Below are 20215 nucleotides of genomic sequence, written 5' to 3' on the forward strand. Positions count from 1 at the left end.
GGGCCTCGCCGCAAGGCGAGTGTTTTCAAGACCCGGGGCCGCCCCACCTGGGTACTCAGCGATCATGGACGCTGTATTCGTGGAATTCCTCCGACTTCGTCACCCACAGCTCGCCTCAGAGTTTCTGGCTTTCAAGGCCAATCACACTGCGAGCTCTCTCGAAGACTCCGCCGTGCTCGCTGCTCCTGCGTCGCCTGTACCTGCGTGCAAAGCGTCTACATCGAGCACCGCAGCCTCCGTCGTGCCTGCCGTTCCCGCGTCGCCTATACTGGCGAGTAAAACTACTGCGTCGTCCGCCGTGGCCACCGTTCCAGCAGCGCGATCATCCGCGGCCTCCGTCGCGCCCTCCAAAACTCCTGCTTGTAGGTCACCTGCGCCCGCCTCCTCGTCCTCCGACTCTGACTCGGAGATGGAGGTCGACCTCGCCCCCGCCTCATCGACGGATGGATTCACCCTGGTACAAAAGGGTAAGAAGCGTGCCGCGGAGTCTCGAGCTCTCGCGGCCGCTAAAATTAGCAAAGCCGCGAACGCGTCGCGCCCCCGCCCTCAGACTCCCGTTGCGCCTCCAGCCCGTGCCACTCCGTCGCCGCGACCGGTGGCGCAATCTAAAACTCAGACCCTCCCCGGTTATCCTTCAAGAGAAGGCAGCTTGGGACCGAGTTTCCCTGGCCCTTAAGGCCAAAAATATTAATTTTGCCAGCGCCCGTAATCTCGCCAACGGGATTCAAATAAAAGTAACGACACCCGACGACCATAGGGCCCTCTCAAGTTACCTCCGAAAGGAGCGTATAAGTTTCCACACTTATACGCTCCAGGAGGAGCGCGAACTCCGCGTTGTCATACGTGGAATCCCGAAGGAGCTAGATGCCGATCTCGTCAAGGCAGATCTGATAGAACAAGGCCTACCAGTAAATTCCGTGCACCGCATGCACACCGGCCGCGGTAGGGAGCCATACAATATGGTTTTAGTCGCCCTCCAGCCTACCCCGAGGGTAAGCAAATTTTTAACATTCGGACCGTCTGTAGGCTCTCCGGTATTGCCGTCGAAGTCCCCATAAAAAAGGCACTCCTAGTCAGTGCCATAACTGCCAACTGTACGGGCACTCTTCCCGTAACTGTCACGCGCGCCCCCGATGTGTTAAGTGTTTGGGCGATCACGCCACGGCCCTCTGCGCTCGCGACCAAAAAACCGCGACGGAACCGCCTAGCTGTGTCCTGTGCCGAACACAAGGTCACCCCGCGAACTACCGTGGATGCCCCGAGCTCCAAAATAAATCGCCGCGTCGCCCGTCAAAACCGCCTCCGAGCTTCCGGCCCAGACATCAAAGCCACGGTACCCTCTGTGCCGAAGGCTAAGCCTGCTTTCGTGCCGGCGTCGGTGCCCAGCGTCTCAGCTTGGGCTAAACCGTTGCCGTACACGAACACGGCTATAACTCTCTCCCCCGCGACTCGTCCCACCCCCGCGATACGTCCCTCCCCCGCGACCTGCCCTCCGACCGCGTCCGAAAATCTCGCTCTAGCGATCGACTTTTTTCAGTCGATCAACTTTGAGCGTGTTAACGCTTTGGGTGACGCCATTCGCGCCGCCTCCACTGCACAACATTTCATCGCCGTTGTGCAAGAATACGCTGACGTATACGCGTCGTTAAATACGTACGTCCTCCCCTCACTCCACCGGTAATCAATGGCGTACATTAGTAGAATAAAACCCTTATCCGTAACAATAGGATTTTTTAACGCTTACGGTCTCGCAAATCAACGTGATCAGGTTTGTGATTTTTTGCGTGACCATCAAATTGACATTTTCTTAGTGCAGGAGACCCTACTTAAGCCCGCGCGCCGTGACCCTAAAATCGCGAACTATAACATGGTCAGGAACGACAGGCTCTCTGCCCGTGGTGGTGGTACCGTTATTTACTATAGAAGAGCCCTGCATTGCGTCCCGCTCGATCCTCCCGCGCTCGCTAATATCGAAGCATCAGTGTGCCGAATCTCACTGACGGGACACGCGCCGATCGTTATCGCGTCCGTTTATCTTCCACCGGATAAGATCGTTCTAAGCAGTGATATTGAGGCGCTGCTCGGTATGGGGAGCTCTGTCATTCTGGCGGGCGACCTAAATTGTAAACACATCAGGTGGAACTCACACACCACAACCCGAATGGCAGGCGGCTTGACGCGTTAGTCGATGATCTCGCCTTCGATATCGTCGCTCCGTTAACCCCGACTCACTACCCGCTAAATATCGCGCATCGCCCGGATATACTCGACATAGCGTTATTAAAAAACGTAACTCTGCGCTTACACTCGATCGAAGTAGTTTCAGAGTTAGATTCAGACCACCGTCCCGTCGTCATGAAGCTCGGTCGCGCTCCCGATTCCGTTCCCGTCACGAGGACTGTGGTGGATTGGCACACGCTGGGCATCAGCCTTTCTGAATCTGATCCACCATCGCTCCCGTTTAACCCGGACTCTACCCCGTCTTCTCAGGATACCGCTGAAGCCATAGACATCTTAACATCACACATCACCTCGACATTAGATAGGTCATCGAAACAAGTTGTAGCGGAGGACTTCCTTCACCGCTTCAAATTGTCCGACGATATTAGGGAACTCCTTAGAGCTAAGAACGCCTCGATACGCGCCTACGACAGGTATCCTACCGCGGAAAATCGTATTCGAATGCGTGCCCTACAACGCGACGTAAAGTCTCGCATCGCCGAAGTCCGAGATGCCAGATGGTCTGATTTCTTAGAAGGACTCGCGCCCTCCCAAAGGTCTTACTACCGCTTAGCTCGTACTCTCAAATCGGATACGGTAGTAACTATGCCCCCCCTCGTAGGCCCTCAGGCCGACTCGCGGCCTTTGATGATGACGAAAAAGCAGAGCTGCTGGCCGATACATTGCAAACCCAGTGCACGCCCAGCACTCAATCCGTGGACCCTGTTCATGTAGAATTAGTAGACAGTGAGGTAGAACGCAGAGCCTCCTTGCCACCCTCGGATGCGTTACCACCCGTCACCCCGATGGAAGTTAAAGACTTGATCAAAGACCTACGTCCTCGCAAGGCTCCCGGTTCCGACGGTATATCTAACCGCGTTATTAAACTTCTACCCGTCCAACTCATCGTGATGTTGGCATCTATTTTCAATGCCGCTATGGCGAACTGTATCTTTCCCGCGGTGTGGAAAGAAGCGGACGTTATCGGCATACATAAACCCGGTAAACCAAAAATCATCCGACGAGCTACCGCCCGATTAGCCTCCTCATGTCTCTAGGCAACTGTATGAGCGTCTGCTCTACAAGCGCCTCAGAGATTTCGTCTCATCCAAGGGCATTCTCATCGATGAACAATTCGGATTCCGTACAAATCACTCATGCGTTCAACAGGTGCACCGCCTCACGGAGCACATTCTTGTGGGGCTTAATCGACCAAAACCGTTATACACGGGAGCTCTCTTCTTCGACGTCGCAAAAGCGTTCGACAAAGTCTGGCACAATGGTTTGATTTTCAAACTATTCAACATGGGCGTGCCGGATAGTCTCGTGCTCATCATACGGGACTTCTTGTCGAACCGCTCTTTTCGATATCGAGTCGAGGGAACCCGCTCCTCCCCACGACCTCTCACAGCTGGAGTCCCGCAAGGCTCTGTCCTCTCACCCCTCTTATTTAGCTTATTCGTCAACGATATTGCCCGGTCGCCGCCGACCCATTTAGCTTTATTCGCCGACGACACGACTGTTTACTATTCTAGTAGAAATAAGTCCCTAATCGCGAAGAAGCTTCAGAGCGCAGCCCTAGCCCTAGGAAAGTGGTTCCGAAAATGGCGCATAGACATCAACCCAGCGAAAAGTACTGCGGTGCTATTTCAGAGGGGAAGCTCCACACGGATTTCCTCCCGGATTAGGAGGAGGAATCTCACACCCCCGATTACTCTCTTTAGACAACCCATACCCTGGGCCAGGAAGGTCAAGTACCTGGGCGTTACCCTGGATGCATCGATGACATTCCGCCCGCATATAAAATCAGTCCGTGACCGTGCCGCGTTTATTCTCGGTAGACTCTACCCCATGATCTGTAAGCGGAGTAAAATGTCCCTTCGGAACAAGGTGACACTTTACAAAACTTGCATAAGGCCCGTCATGACTTACGCGAGTGTGGTGTTCGCTCACGCGGCCCGCACACACATAGACACCCTCCAATCCCTACAATCCCGCTTTTGCAGGTTAGCTGTCGGCGCTCCGTGGTTCGTGAGGAACGTTGACCTACACGACGACCTGGGCCTCGAATCAATTCGGAAATACATGAAGTCAGCGTCGGAACGATACTTCGATAAGGCTATGCGTCATGATAATCGCCTTATCGTTGCCGCCGCTGACTACTCTCCGAATCCTGATCATGCAGGAGCCAGTCACCGTCGACGCCCTAGACACGTCCTTACGGATCCATCAGATCCAATAACCTTTGCATTAGATGCCTTCAGCTCTAATACTAGGGGCAGGCTTAGGGACCCCGGTAACCGTACTCGTCGAACTCGACAAAGAGGTCGACGTGCAACCTAACCCATGCATCAGCCCGCTGAGTTTCTCGCCGGATCTTCTCAGCGGGTCGCGATTCCGATCCGGTAGTAGATTCATTCGCGAAACAATTGCTCTTGAGTTGTTAGGTCTCCTTCGGAGGCGCTCGGGCAGTTGTTAGCAAATCCCACCCCTCTTGGCTGAGCCTTTGCTCGCCCACCTGTCCTGGTGAAACTGGAAAGGCCTTCGGGCCACCAGTAAACGTTCAATCATAAAAAAAAAAAAAAAAAAACAATTTTCAGTCTCGATGAGAAACTTGCATGGCACCGTGGAGAGCGCGAAACAATGCGAAAATCGTCTTTAAATCATCGTTTCTTTTCTTTCAGAAAACAAAGTGTGACAATGGCCCTAGTATATGGACATGTTACCTATGTAGAGTGTGGCCAAATTTTTACATTGGTGGTATTTTAAAACTTTTAGGTGACTTAATAGGTTTAGTTCCACCATTGGGGCTGGCTTTCATAATTCAGTTTATTGAAAGTCCGATTAGTAATGAACATAACAGTAACAAAGCACATGTAACTTTAAGAGAATTTATCGGTAATGGCTACGTCATGTTATTAGTAATTACTTTGGCTTTGATTTATCAGGCCTTACTCTCTCAAAATTCGACGCATTTGGTAACAGTGGAAGGTGCCAGATTAAAGACTGCTTTACAAGTTAGTTAAAGTTGATTTTTCTTTTTAAAAGCTTAGTAGCATAGCTTCTTGATTTTCCAAATGTTCATTTTGATTTTAGGCTATGATTTATGACAAATGTATGCGTATAGCATCTTGGACGCCATCGGAGTCAAATTTAGACGAAGATTCCCCTTTGCTGATGAATTCGGACGATGAGAGCAATACGCGATCTGGTCTCATAACGAATTTAGTTTCACAAGACACATACAATATTATGTCTTGCGTTTGGATTTGTCATTACATATGGGCTATACCACTTAAGGTAAAAAGGTGTTATAAACACAATTTTAAAATAAAATAAACGAAATAAATGAAAACGTGAAAAGTTATTATATTTATTGACAGTTTAAAATTTCAGGTGGCTGTGATACTATATCTATTGTATATGAAATTAGGCGTAAGCGCAATTATCGGAGCAGTAGCAAGCGTGTTAGTGATCACACCCTTGCAATTTCTTGTAGGAAAGAAACTTTCAGATAACTCTAAGGATATTTCTAAATGTACGGATCACAGAATTTCCAAAATGACCGAAATATTGCAAGGAATAAATGTAATTAAACTCTACGTATGGGAAGATTTGTTTAAAGAAAAAATATTACAACTTAGAGAAGTCGAACTGAAACTGCTAAATAAAGATTCATTATACTGGAGTTTTTTGAGTAGGTAACCAGGGAATATACAATAGTTTAGATATCGTTCAACACGGGTTCACACGATTATTTTATTTTCAGCTTTTTCGACTCAAGTCTCTACAATCTTAATCACAGTTATTACATTCACTGTATATTTTTTCATAGAAGAAGGAACCGGCTTAACCGCGATGAACGTATTCGCTGGCTTAGCCTTCTTTAATCAGCTTTCCGTTCCATTGCTTATTTTGCCAGTCACTGTCCTCATGATAATTCAAGCTATGGTAAATAGAATGAATTTGTCGATTTTTACATCATAGATATATTAAGCATTGATCTTGCACTACCAGTAATGAAAAAGTATCAAATTTTTAGGTGAGCACAAGACGAATCAAAGATTTTTTGGATCTTCCCGAATCGAACAATGTCGGAAACGAATTTACTGACTATGAAGAGTTATCAAACAAACCTAATGTCCCTTGTAATGACAATACACATCAGAATGACGAGCCATCTCACGATTTAATGGCCAATAAAGATGAGATGTGTGAAATTGAGTTCGCTGAGCGATTATCAAATGAGTCACACGTTAATAAATCGGAATTCTCGCAATTGGTCACATTTCGAAATGCGGCGTTCACGTGGGGTGTGAAAGATGATCTATTGGAAGTTGGCGATCTTGAAATTCCATCAGGTTTATTTTTTTAAGCAATATAATTTTCTCTTAACTAGGTTACAATTTTACAAAATCTACTTTTTTTAGGGAAACTAATTATGGTTGTCGGAGGCACAAGTGCTGGAAAATCATCATTCTTGTCTGCTTTAATTGGAGAAATGTATCTTGAGAGAGGAGATGTGTTATATAAACGGTAGGTTTAAATGTCATTTATCAACAAAGTACTAACATTAATTTATTTATAATTAATTAACATTAATTAAACTGCAAAATATTACAATACAATGATAAAATCAACAGTCACATTAGTACGATTAATGGCTCTTATTGGCATTGCATTTAGGCAATCGAGTAATAAAAACAAGAAAGAAATTAAGAAATTAAACAGGTAAAAACCTTTTACGGTACTACGGTAATACCGTCTACCATAAAAGGTGACAGCTAATAACTTTATAAAAATAGGCAATGCAAAACTACAACCATAAAAATTGAAAATAAAAAACAGCGAAACAAATAGGTATAAGAGATTTCAATATGAGCTCATTTCAAGGCCAGTTTCTCATGTCAATGCAGCAATTAATTTATCTATTTCCAAGCAACTAAATTAACCTCATCAAATGTATCTGAAGCAATTCAAATCAATTTAACGCTATACACAATGTCTGTGTCCTTGTATCGTAGATGTGTTGATTAAGAGCAAACTTTATAAATATTTCTTGGCTTCTAAAATATTTTTCTACATCAAAACAGAAACAGTTCGAAGTGGTATGCCGGTCAGCCTCCGTGGTTGCTGGAGGCTTCAGTTCGCGATAACATAATAATGGGTCATTCTTGGTGTCAGAAAAATTATGCACGTGTTCTACGCGCCACAGGTCTGCGGCCAGACTTACAACTTTTACCAGGTTTGATTAATTATTTATTACATTAACTAAGACTGTATTACGACAATTATATTATACACTACCATCCTACAAAAACTACTTTAATTGCGAGTCATTTTCATGAGCACCTATACTATTTTTAAAGATATTCAATATTCATAGACGTCTTCAAAAGTATTTATTTATATTTGCATCAATTGGCATCAGGTGATGATGTGATTCATCAGGTAAGTATATAACGGTATGTTTGGCTTTCGATTCTCAGTAGTAGGTACTAATGATACTTTACTGTTACGAAAAAAAAATGCTGCTTATGACAAAAAATATAAGTACGAGTACATACTACCATTAATTAACCTATACATTTGCATTACCGACATAACATATTATATTTCCGTATTTGAGTTTTGTTCCAAATCCAATAATTCAATTCAAATGAGACATGAGACATGGATAAAACGCACTGCATCTTTTTATTGGCTTAGATGACCTAACGAGTTCACAGTACACCTGATGTTAAATGGAGACCTACGACGGCACAGCTTAAACTCGGTCGTCGGGCTCATCAGCTCATAGTCATAATTGCATTAGAAAAGGTTTTGTCAAGACAAAAAGTCTATATAAAATCTATATGTTAAAACTGAAACGGATAATTACTTTAATCATTTCCTTGTAACAGTATTTAAGATTGAAGAATTAGGGGGATATAAAGAAAAGAAAAATAAAGATGGGACACTCATTAATTCTAATTTCTCAAGTATAGTCTGATTATTAGATAGACAATTCTTTGACCAACTACGACATCTGTAATTGAGATAAGCCTTTAATACCAAAATGCCATTTGGTGAACAGAAGGCGACGCAACCCGCCTGGGCAGCCACGGTACTCCCTTATCCGGCGGTCAACGCATTCGCGTGAGCATTGCTCGAGCATTATACTCCAAGGCACAACTGCTGGCTTTAGACGAGCCGTTGGCTGCGCTCGACGCTGCACTCGCCCGGCATGTGGTAGCGCGAGGACTGGTGCCGGCTGTCCGCGCTGGACGAACCATTGTCCTCGCAACTAACAGACTGGAACTACTTCACTATGCTGACTTGGTTAGTATTTAAATACATCAGAAACCTTTTTCCAAACGATAAATGTTTATTAATAATAACAATAAGTAAATAGATTAGATTGTATTCTTCTACCAACTTATGTAAAGCTCTCCCTCTTTAAGAACGGTTAGGTGGTAGATAACTTCAATTGTTGAGTTAAGCTCGCCATTTTATAACTTTTCGTAATTATTGTTTTGTATTAACTTTTTTTTATTGCTTATATGGTCGGACGAGATCACAGCCCACCTGGTGTTAGGCGGTTACAGGAGCCCCTAGACATCTACAACGTAAATGCGCCACCCACCTTGAGATGTAATTTCTAAGATCTCAGTATAGTTACAACGGCTGCCCTACCCTTCAGACTGAAACGCATTACTGCTTCACGGTAGAAATAGGTAAGGCGGTGGTACCTACCCGTGCGGACTCACAAGAAGTCCTACCACCAGTAGCTGTGCGTACAATAAAGAATAAAGAGTAATAAATTAAACTATTTTAAATAACCATAGATTATCGCAATGGATAATGGACGTGTGAGCGGATACGGTCGAGTGTCCAGCGCCAGTAACGACAGCTACCTATCGCGCTGGGTGCAGCTTGCAAGCGAAGCTCGTGCAGCTGCAGCGCGAGGATGTGCTGGTCCTCCTGACGGAACTGCACGGGAACGGGCGCGGCTCGTACGAGTGGTCAGCCGGGCTAAATTCCAAAGATGCGCATCAGAGGATACTACAGTCAGTTGAGTTCTTTTAATCATTTAATATTTTTATAGTTGTTTCATAGACGTGATAGTTATAGTGTGTGTAGTTATAGTTGCTTTTATAGTTGTTTTATAATGTCGTTCATTTCCAAAATAGTTATCAGCTATGTCTACCATCTATTCTACAGAGTCAATGGTCTCGTGCGATGCGTTTCCATTCCCTCATCACCCTTGTCTTTACATTCCGACTAATGAAATAAGAACTATAGCACTACTACTAACTATAGCTCAGTTAATGAATGAGTATTTTTTCCATATACGATAGGACTATTCTAATTTATAGCCGTTTCGTCTTTGGGTGCGGTGCCCTAGCACATGAAAGATATTCCGAATTGAAGACGAAATATTTTGGTTTATTAGAATTTGATTGACCTAGACCAGGGGTTCCGAAACTTATTTTCCCTACTGTCTACTTTAAGTGTAAATTATTATTTAGCGCCCACATTTTTTCACCTACTTAATTACCACTATAGCGAGAGCTCGGTCGGTGTCTAAGAGGCCTCTTTGATGAAATTACAAATCGCCTCCCAAGCCTCTGCACAACGCCCCCTTTTTTTCTGGGTCTATTACCGCTACCCTTTAAGCCTGCAGCGCCCACAAAAGGGGGGCTATCGCCCACTTTGGGAAAGGCTGACTTAGATGAATAATCTCAATTACAGATCGGCATAACAGAGGCAGCAGGGGCGCATTTGTTAGCAGAGGTACCGATGTACACTGGCGGTAGTTGGCGTAGAGTAGTGCAGCAACAGAGACCGCCCCTCATGAGGCAGTTCTCATCACCACCACCATCATCTGTGTAAGATATGTTAATTGTCATGAATTAGGTACCTAATACTAAAACGACCTGACAAATTAAATTTATGTTTGATATTCTCCTATACCTAGTCTGTAAATTTAAACGTTTGTATATCACTACGTAATCCTTCATTGGCTAAAAAATAGTCTCTCTGTGTCTAAGTATGAATAAATATAAAAAAAATATTAAAATTGACTGTAGATGGCGTCGTGAAATACGTCGTACAGTCAGTGCGGATGAATCAAACACTACACTACAACGAGAAGTCAGTCTTCTTCGACGCTGGCTACGACCACAAGGAAACCGAACTCTTAGAAGGTACATCTATCAAGAAATTTTCAGTGATAGAGAATCAGCTAATGTGGCTTTAATGAAACTATCATTGTTTTTTACAAATTTATTTCATACTACTTTTTTTTTTCAATTTAAAGAAATTTTCCATTTCGTTTGGTTCTGGTAAAAGTTTCGTGTTGTTATTACCGACGCTATTTGCCTTGACAGATGGACCCCGAGAAATCTAAGACGCTTAATCAGTTCAGAATCCGATACACCTGCGCCGGACACTAATGGAATTAATGGTATATCATCTTTATAATACATAGAAAAGAATCTTTTTAGCCTTTTTAATTAAAGATAATATCAATATTATTATTTTTGATGTTGCGCTTATGTAGAAATCTTAATTATATTGCAACCATTGTTATACTCGTATACGTTCGCTGAGTGTAAATTTAAAGCGCTGTATTGATTGACTCTTTTCATGATTATTTATTTATTTATTTATTTATTTATTTATTACACTTCATGTAAAATTTACATTGGCGGACTTAATGCCTAAGGCATTCTCTACCAGTCAACCAAAGGTAGTGCAGAGTAAATAGTGGTAGGTGCAATGAAATTTATATTAGGCTACGAATACATACAAAAAAAGTATATCTACATATATACAAAATCATATATAAATATACATGCATACATACATACATATATACATACATACATACATATAATAGTTTATACAGTATTAAAAGGAATATATTAATAAATTTCCTTAACAAATAACTTCATCTTAATAAGTTCATGACGATTCCGCTAACTTTTCCAACAGCATTCGCCGAACCCTTAACTTGAACGTGCAGCGGTTAGTAATAGTCCTGATCTCGAGAGGAAGCGCATTCCATAGCAGAATTCCATAGCAGATTATGTAAAATGATTTCTAAAATTTACTCCCTAAGATCCGTATTAAATCGGCAAATTTAAAATTATCGTATCATTTATCTCTGACAACCTATTTATATTAGGTACGGTATGGCGTTACAATAGGTAATGTTGAGACTTCGACCGGCGTCTCGGATGGTGACACGTTGTTTAGACATTACAACATGTGATCGTCCCAACTGGTCCATTTTTTCAAATATGGCAATGAAATTGCTACAGTTACAGATCTCCGTCCAAATGGATTGGGTCGATTACCTTTCAATACAAACAATTATAGAAATGAAATATTATTATTGATTTTTTATTCATAAAATATTTTATCTTTCAGAAGAATCCTTAGTGGAGACCACTTACAGCACAGTTAGCATAAACGGAGGGGATACAAATGTCGGAATGATTAATGACGAATCTTCACTAGATAAGAGTCAATCTTGGAATGACGTCAGTGAGGTAGTCTTAATGATAAAACTTTACTTCTACGTAGTTCTCAGAAAATCCTTGTAACCGATTTTGCAGTTCAAGGAAATGTGAATTTACATTCTAAAACGTAAATCAAAATAATATAGGTGATCTTTGTGAATCGCGATTTGGTTTACAAATATTAAAACTATTGAAGTTATTATATTTACAAACTTTTTTTACTTCGCAGAAAAATTCTACTAATTAGCCGACATTTAAGCCGGATTAAAGCCCCGTTTAATTTTTTTTTATTCTTTGGGACTCACGTTCTCAGCAAGATAATCAAACTTAAAATTTATTAATTTTATTTTAATTAGTTCATAAAACATAAATATTAGCATATTTTGTGGTTATTCTACGAATTATAATAACATGAAGTTGATATTACGATAATTTAATGGCCGTCTGGTGAAGTGGTAAGAGACATGGTCACTACATAAGGGGGTCGCGGGTTCGTATCCCGCCAAGGGAAGATATTTGTATGATAAATATAAAATGTCGTTTCCAGGGTTATGGATGTATATTAAAATATATGTATGTGTATAATAAAAATCTTACGTTTATTTCCGTTATCTGGTACCTGTAACACAATTTCTTTACGAACTTAGTACGGGACCAGTTAACGTGGCGTGATTGTTAGTAAATAGTTATTTATTTATTCGTTTATATAATTATTCATGTAAATATAATTTCAGTGCAAGATATGGCTAGAGTATGGTCTCGCGTGCGGTTGGTGGGGTATCGCCTTCTGGGTAGCAGCAGCCACGGCGCAAGGGTTAGCGCTGGCAGCCGACTACTGGTTGATGTGCCTCACTAATGACAATGCCACTGAAAACTTTTCTGATGATCAGGTTAAAAATTATACAAAAAAAACAATATCTTTGCTATTTTAATTCTTGAAAACCGTTGTTCGGTACTTCTCTCTGAAAAAATACGATTTATTAAAGCTGTAAATTAAAAATCCTTATCACGTAAAAACTTGTTTGTCAACTAAAATGACTATTGATGTGCCTTTGGAAAACATACAGCATTGTATTATGAAGAAGCAGTGTGTACTTAGCTTAGATTCCTTGTCTATGTCCAACCATAGACCGTCAATTTAGTTCCATCTTTAGCCGCTAGGTGCTGCCAGCAAGTATAAAGGGAGCGCAGCCATCTTTGATCTTCATAGCGTTGTGTACTTTCGTACTGTGAAGTCGCAAGTCCACAAATATTTATTCGACTTCTTATTAATTGCAAAAAATATTTTTTTGTGTTTCTATGAGTGTTATTTTGCAATCATTACGAGTATTATTTACCAATCCTATCATCGGACGCCATGAATCACGCGTCATCTGTTGGAGGTGATGTTGAGTCAAGCTCCATAATTTCCGAGAGGGAAGATGTCCAGGCGAGACGCGATGGAGACGCCTCGCGTTCGAACAGCTCGTCAAGCGAAAAAGAACAAAAGGAGTCTCTGCGTAAGAAACGACGAGATTCAAAGGTAACGGTCGATCTTCGAATCGGCTCGTTATCCCACCAGGTCAGTGACGTTGTAAATCTAATAATGCATCAACTGTGTGTAACAATTGAATGTAACGAAAAATGTTGTAAACAAATTGATCTCGTCAATACGGAAATTTTGACAAAAACACAACAGATTTAAACTAATAAGCTTTGTAACATAATTACTGAAAACTTTGACAAATCGTCTCCGTCGTACAAGTTACCCGTAAAAAGCGTTTTAAATTGTATGCGGAAAAAAGGGCCGTATGTATAGAAATAACACGTCAAAGTTTAATTTCCGTGGTCTCTAACAAAGTATCCTGTTGCCAACGCACCACTCATTGAGGAATTTTTGTTTGATAATAGTAAATTGAAATCTATTCAGTCCCTCGGAGGGCTACAATCCTATTTGTCACGATCTCGTACAAAAGGTAAGCCAAACATTATAAACAATCATAGTCTGTAACATCTGGCACAATCCAGAGGGGGGCAATTGAAGACACCGACGGGAGGCACTGAGTGCCACCAAAATTGTAATAATTTGTAAACCATGTATGGTTACCAAATACCGTAAAACAAAAAACTACCTTTTTTCTGCGGAAGAAAAGCGACGGATCAATGCATCCAATTTTGGATCTTCGAGAGTTGAACAAGGTCGTAAAGATAAAACACCTAACTGTTTTCGGACACCTAGGTACCAAACTTTCTCCACCCAGGGGACTGGATGATAGAATTGAACATTTCTCAGGAATATTTTTCTAGTATCAGTCGCAAAATTTCGTCGATACTTCTTGAGGATCAGTACCAAGGTACCAGTATCAGTACCTCCAGGAAGGAATCGGTACCTTCTTATGAGTTAGTATGAAATGACATGCCTACCCTTCGGTCTGGCTTCAGAGCCACACCTTTTTGCTTCTATAACATGCGGGTCGCAGAGACCTTGCGTGCAAAGGGAACTCGAGTGCTAGTGTCTACTAGACGACTTCCTTTTTGGTCGACCAAGACAAATCCAAATTGAAACTTCAGGCTGCAGAAGCTGTGAAGCTTTTGGATTAACCTTTTTTGCTTCCATAACATGCTGGGTCGCAGAGACCTTGCGTGCAAAAGGAACTCGAGTGCTAGTCTACCTAGACGACTTCCTTTTGGTCGACCAAAACAAATCCAAGTTGAAACTTCAGGCTGCAGAAGCTGTGAAGGTTTTGGATTATCTGGGCTGGCATGTCAATTTCCATTATATAGGGTGCTCGGTCGCTCGGTCGCTCGGTCGCGGAGATATTGCGTGCAAAGTCGAGTGCTAGCTTACCTACACGACTTAATCTCGTTTCACCAAGACAAATAAACGTTTTTGTTCCCATAGCATGCTCGGTCGCGGAGACCTTGCGTACATAGGGAAGTCAAATGTTAACGTACCTACGCGACTTTCTCTTGGTCCTTGAAGACAAATACACCTTTTTGCTTCCACAGCATGCTCGGTCGCGGAGGCATTGCGTGCAAAATCGAAGTGCTAGCTTACTTACACGACATGATCTTGTTTCACCAAGACAAATAAACGTTTTTGCTCCCATAGCATGCTCGGTCGCGAAGACCTTACGTACATAGGGAAGTAAAATGTTAACCTACCTACGCGACTTTTTCTTGGTCCATGAAGACAAATACACCTTTTTTGCTTGCATAGCATGCTCGGTCGCGGAAACATTGCGTGCAAAGGGATGTTGAGTGTTATCCCACCTACGCAAATCCCACCAGGTCCATCAAAAGAAGTCCAAGTTGAGTCTTCAGGCCACATAAGCTGTAAAGCTCTTGGATTATTTGGGCTGCCAAGTCAGCCTTACAAAAAATCAATTAGTACACTGGTTCAAGAGATGACATGTCTAGGGATTCGATGGAAAATTGCGAGAAACGAAGTGGCCACTCAACAACATCCTAGCTCAAACTCTGACGGAATTACATCAATCTATGCTAACTTGCAAATTTTCTTGCGAAGTTTCAAGAAAAGGGGTAAAAAACAGGCCATCCTGCATGTGTTAACAATTAAATGCAGTGCTGACGCGAAGCCACATGTTAGACATTGCCGATACACAAAACCAACCATTTCCTGGCAACGGAAGCTTCGGACATGTGTAGGGGTTACAAATGCAGTGCTGACGCGGAGCCACATGTCAAACATTGCCGAGACCCAAAACCAACCATTTCCTGGCAAGGGAAGCTTCGGACATGGGTAGGGGTTACAATTAGACAAAATATTAACGTCCTGTCTATGGTCAGCTCAACAACAGAAACGGCTCACCCACAAAAGAGCTATTTGCAATGGTAGTGACAATCAAAATGAATCTGAAAGTATTTCACTAACGTTGACCTTTCGATTTTTAAACCTAAGCGATAAGTTCAAGATAGCTGTCAGCTTATCTCTCGGGGAGATACAACATCATAGCCGACAGGCTATCACGAGGAAATCAACCTGCGAAATGGCACTTTTTACCACAAGTGACCACAAAAGTTTTTCGAAAGTGGAGTCATCCGGATATAAACCCATTCGCCGACCAAGATTGGATACCTTCAGCAGACCGTAGAGGATGCAACTAGCATGGAGAATTCCTCCTCTCAACCTTCTCCCCAAAGTACTGACTCACTTCAACAGTATCTAGGGAACCTACCTGGTAGTGTTCCCAGACTGAGCGAAAGCATTTGGGTTTCCAAGCCCTCAGATCCCGAACGCTAGATAACTCGCACGAAATCCAAAACCTACCCCTCCACAGGTTAAACATTAACCCTGAAAGCTTAGAAAGGGGGGGGGGGAGGTTGTACAAATAATGACTGGTCTAAACAGGAGAAGATTTGTTGAAAATTAGCTGTTGTCAATCCACTTTGTCAGCATACTTACCAGCAACTAGAAGATGGTGCATATGGTGCTACAGTTTTAAAATTGATCCTAAGTCTGCAGATGTTGCCAAATTCTTTCTTCTTTTCCAAAAAGAAAATTTTGCCTATAAAACAATCCTTCTGCATCATAAAGCAGCGCTGTCGACTTTCTGTGGGCGAAATACATGTAGGACAGCAAACATTCTCAAGCTCTCTAATAAAAATTGCTATTTTAAAAAAGCCATCGGAATAGCTAAACAAAATTCAACTACTTATTACAATTTTACTAAGTGTAGTCCCATTCACATGAGATCCGAGAATAGTTCTAAACTGGTTTTCTTCAAACCCAGCCACCACATCACGCCTCAATGTAGCTTGAAAGACACCAACAACCATGTTGCTGGCTACGGGACGCAGAGTTAATGACCTTACTTTGCTCAACATTTCTAAAGACAGTTTCTTTGATAACAGAGAAAAACATCTTTCTGATACCAGTCTTTGGGTCTAAAATTGAAATCCATTTTCGTCAATAATCTGCATAAGTGCTTTCTAAACATGAAACTAAAGACATGCCCGGTAAGATTCGTAAGGACTTTTTTCTAACTATGTGTGTTGTCACAAAAGCGGCATCCCGTACTGTAATTGGAAACTGGTCTTCGTTCAACCTTACGAGGTAATGGCATCAACGCATCTCTAAGAAGTGGTAGATCAGCAGTAGCCTCTGAGATGGATTGATAATGAACCAATGGACGAAATACTTTCTAGAGGCAATTGCAAATCATCCAAACGTTTACAATAATTATTGCCGAATAATAGAGCTTCGTAAAGATCCTCACGATTCTTTTTTTCAACACATTTACTTCTACATGATGTATATACATCATTTATACAATTTATACATTTTCTTGTATATACAAGATAAAATGTTTATTACAAACTTATAAATATTTTTTAATTATTGAATTAACGTGGAAGTTAACAACTGTTTTTTCGATTTAATAATTATATAAATTATGAACATTATCATTGCGCTTCATAATTTTATTATGGCTTTACCTATTTCATCATAGCGTTGTGCTTAATAATTTCACCAGCAGATAACAAACACGTCTTCATAATACAATGCTGTATGTTTTCCAAAGGCACATCAATATTACGGTTTTACATAACAATAAAACCGATATTATGTGCCGAGAAGGAAAACATACAGCATTGCAGGAAGTTCTTCCTGGTGAAGACTATGAAGATCAAAGATGGCTGCGCTCCCTTTATACTTGCTGGCAGCACCTAGCGGCTAAAGATGGAACTAAATTGACGGTCTATGGTTGGACATAGACAAGGAATCTAAGCTAAGTACACACTGCTTCTTCATAATACAATGCTGTATGTTTTCCTTCTCGGCACATAATATCGGTTTTATTGTTATGTAAAACCGTAATATTCAAGAAGGATAAAAAAGGCGAATATACCACAAAACAATTAAAATTCAACATAAATAACGCATTCAAATGCGGGTTTTTTTTACCAATTTCTTTATGTAGAAATTTCAGAAATTCTAAAACCAATATTATCTATAATTGAAGATACAACCAATATACTTGTTGCACGTCAGTTCCTTAATTGAAACTTTAACAAAATATTTTAGTAATTTTTAAAAGTCATGAGTCCGTAATTTCCACTATTCGAAGGTTTCGTGGACCACGGGTAGACAGCCCGTAGGCGGGTATCAATTTTTCTAATGAAATACGTACTTAATATAGTAACCGGCAAACTTCTTGAGCAAATGACCTTGACTGCGCAGAACCGAATTTTAGATCACTTTGGTGGTGAGGGTGAGGCGCGACGGCAGGGGAAATCGTATCGAGCGCTTTATTGGTAGATCAGTCGAACCTTGCGCCCCGCACCGCGCCCTCATTCCGCTTGCTCCCAAAAGTAAGCTTGCGTACAGTGGAAAGTCTATCGTTATTAATCGTTAAGTTATTTGTTATAATTACTTGTGGACTTTGTTGCCATTGCTATTTGTTGAGTGTTTGTTGATTTTTTATAAAACATACACTATGCCGCGACAAACCGGTGTAGTAGTAGTAGCTCAAAAGAAAGGGTAGAAAAATTGTGACGACGTATATTGCTTCATTATAAAACAGGGGAAGAATGATATGGAAAAATTAAAACAGACTTCGGAAGTAACAAAACCATCAGTGAGTACTGTTAGGTGCATTATTAAGGAAGCTAAAGGCTCTGGCTTGCTCGCCGTGTTTCGGACTCCGGGTAAGAAAAGATCAGGGAAGAAGAAAGTTAGCGGAATGGATAGTTTCGTTCAATCTGTAATAAAAAGATGTAATCATAATAACTACATAATAAGCAGCGAAACTCCGTACCGTAGAAAGGCTTCGAAAAATTTAAAGAAGATATAAATTTTAATGGCTCGGAATGAAGCTTACGACGTATTATGAAAGAGCTAAGCTTTAGATGGAAACAAAGAACAGAAAATAATCGGAAGCTGGTAATTGAAAAAAGTAACTACGAATCGAATATCTTCATAAAATAATTAATTATAGACAAAAAAGAAGACCGAATCGACGGAGTTGTAAACTACACTGATGAGCCCTATGTCGACTAATCACGATGATAGCGACTCGGGTGATGAAAACAGTGATGATGATGATGGTCAAGATTATGATAACGAAAAAAAAATTACAAATACCAGCTTCGCTTCAACTGAACCAAGACCTGGCAACAGCTCTAGTTTTGACTTAATAGAAGGAATATCTATTTTACCCCAAGATTAAATTATTACAATTATTAACCTATATGTTTTATTAATGTTCTAATAAATATATAAATAAATACATATGTTGATTTTAATAATTTAATAGCATTATGACGCAGAGTAAGTAATGTTTTTGCACGTGAGTGTACCATGCGCGAACTTACCCCCACTACGTCAACAAATGCTCAAGAAGTTTGCCGGCTATTATAAGCAGGGACGTCTTAAATTAGGCTGGGGCCCTTGGGCACACAAGAATTTGGGGCCCTTTTGGAAAATAAAAAAAGCGAATTATAATAACATTTTTTTTACTGAGTATGACCATTTATTGTAGGTAATCAGATACAGTATGATATAATATGTCATTAATGATATTAGAATGCTGCTGGTTTTTTGGTTACGATCTCTAGATCTCTCGATCTCTAGATGGTGTACTTAGTAAATTAGGTAGGATGCGTTCGGAAATATTATTAATTAGTACAGTAGGAATAGGAGCAGTCATCGATATAATGGCGTAGTATATGCCTTGTAATTACCTTCTGATAAGATTAGTGATTTGTGAAAAAAGTGAAATGTGCCCGACAAAAATGTTTTGAGAATAAATGTGTGAGAGAAATTGTCGGTCCTTCGGGGCCCCCTGAGAATGGGGGCCCTGGGCACGGGCCCCGTGTGCCCTTATGGTAAAGACGGTATTGTTAATAAGACTTTTTGAAGTCGTCGTGGTCTAACGGATAAGACGTCCGGTGCATTCGTATGAAGCGATGCACCGGTGTTTGAATCTCAGGCGGGTACCAATTTTTCTAATGAAATACGTACTCAACGAATGTTCACTATTGACTTCCACGGTGAAGGAATAGCATCGTGTTATAAAAATGAAACCCGCAAAATTATAATTTGCGTAATTACTGGTGGTAAGACCTCTTGTGAGTCTGCGCGGGTGGGTGCCACCACCCTGCCTATTTCTGCCGTGAAGCAGTAATGCGTTTCGGTTTGAAGAGTGGGGCAGTCTTTGTAACTATACTTGAGACCTTAGAACTTATATCTCAAGGTGGGTGGCGCATTTACGTTGTGGATGTCTATGGGCTCCAGTAACCACTTAACACCAGGTGGGCTGTGAGCTCGTCCACCCATCTAAGCAATAAAAAAGTAAAAAAAACAACAATTGTTCACGATTGATTTGCACGATGAAGGAATAACATCGTGTAATAAAAATCAAACCCGCAAAATTATAATTTATGTAATTACTGGTGGTAGGACGTCTTGTGACTCCACAGTGGTAGGTACCACCACCCTGCTTATATCTGCCGTGAAGCAGTAATGCGTTTCGGTTTGAAGG

The 20215-nt window shown here is 41.5% G+C and overlaps 1 protein-coding gene across 1 annotated transcript in view; it reads left to right on the forward strand.

The window, feature by feature from the left end:
* Nucleotides 1–20215, forward strand: part of Sur (Sulfonylurea receptor) — a 34813-nt gene that overhangs the window by 6558 nt on the left and 8040 nt on the right. The window contains 14 exon segments of the mRNA XM_089730600.1: nt 4905–5237; nt 5317–5520; nt 5617–5917; nt 5990–6171; nt 6263–6581; nt 6651–6756; nt 7314–7465; nt 8297–8541; nt 9048–9269; nt 9955–10091; nt 10293–10409; nt 10593–10669; nt 11638–11759; nt 12464–12619. Of these exon segments, the coding sequence (XP_089586726.1) occupies nt 4905–5237; nt 5317–5520; nt 5617–5917; nt 5990–6171; nt 6263–6581; nt 6651–6756; nt 7314–7465; nt 8297–8541; nt 9048–9269; nt 9955–10091; nt 10293–10409; nt 10593–10669; nt 11638–11759; nt 12464–12619 (2673 nt within the window).

The sequence above is a fragment of the Bombyx mandarina genome, chromosome 10 (assembly GCF_030267445.1).
Source record: "Bombyx mandarina strain Sakado chromosome 10, ASM3026744v2".
NCBI lineage: Eukaryota > Metazoa > Arthropoda > Insecta > Lepidoptera > Bombycidae > Bombyx > Bombyx mandarina.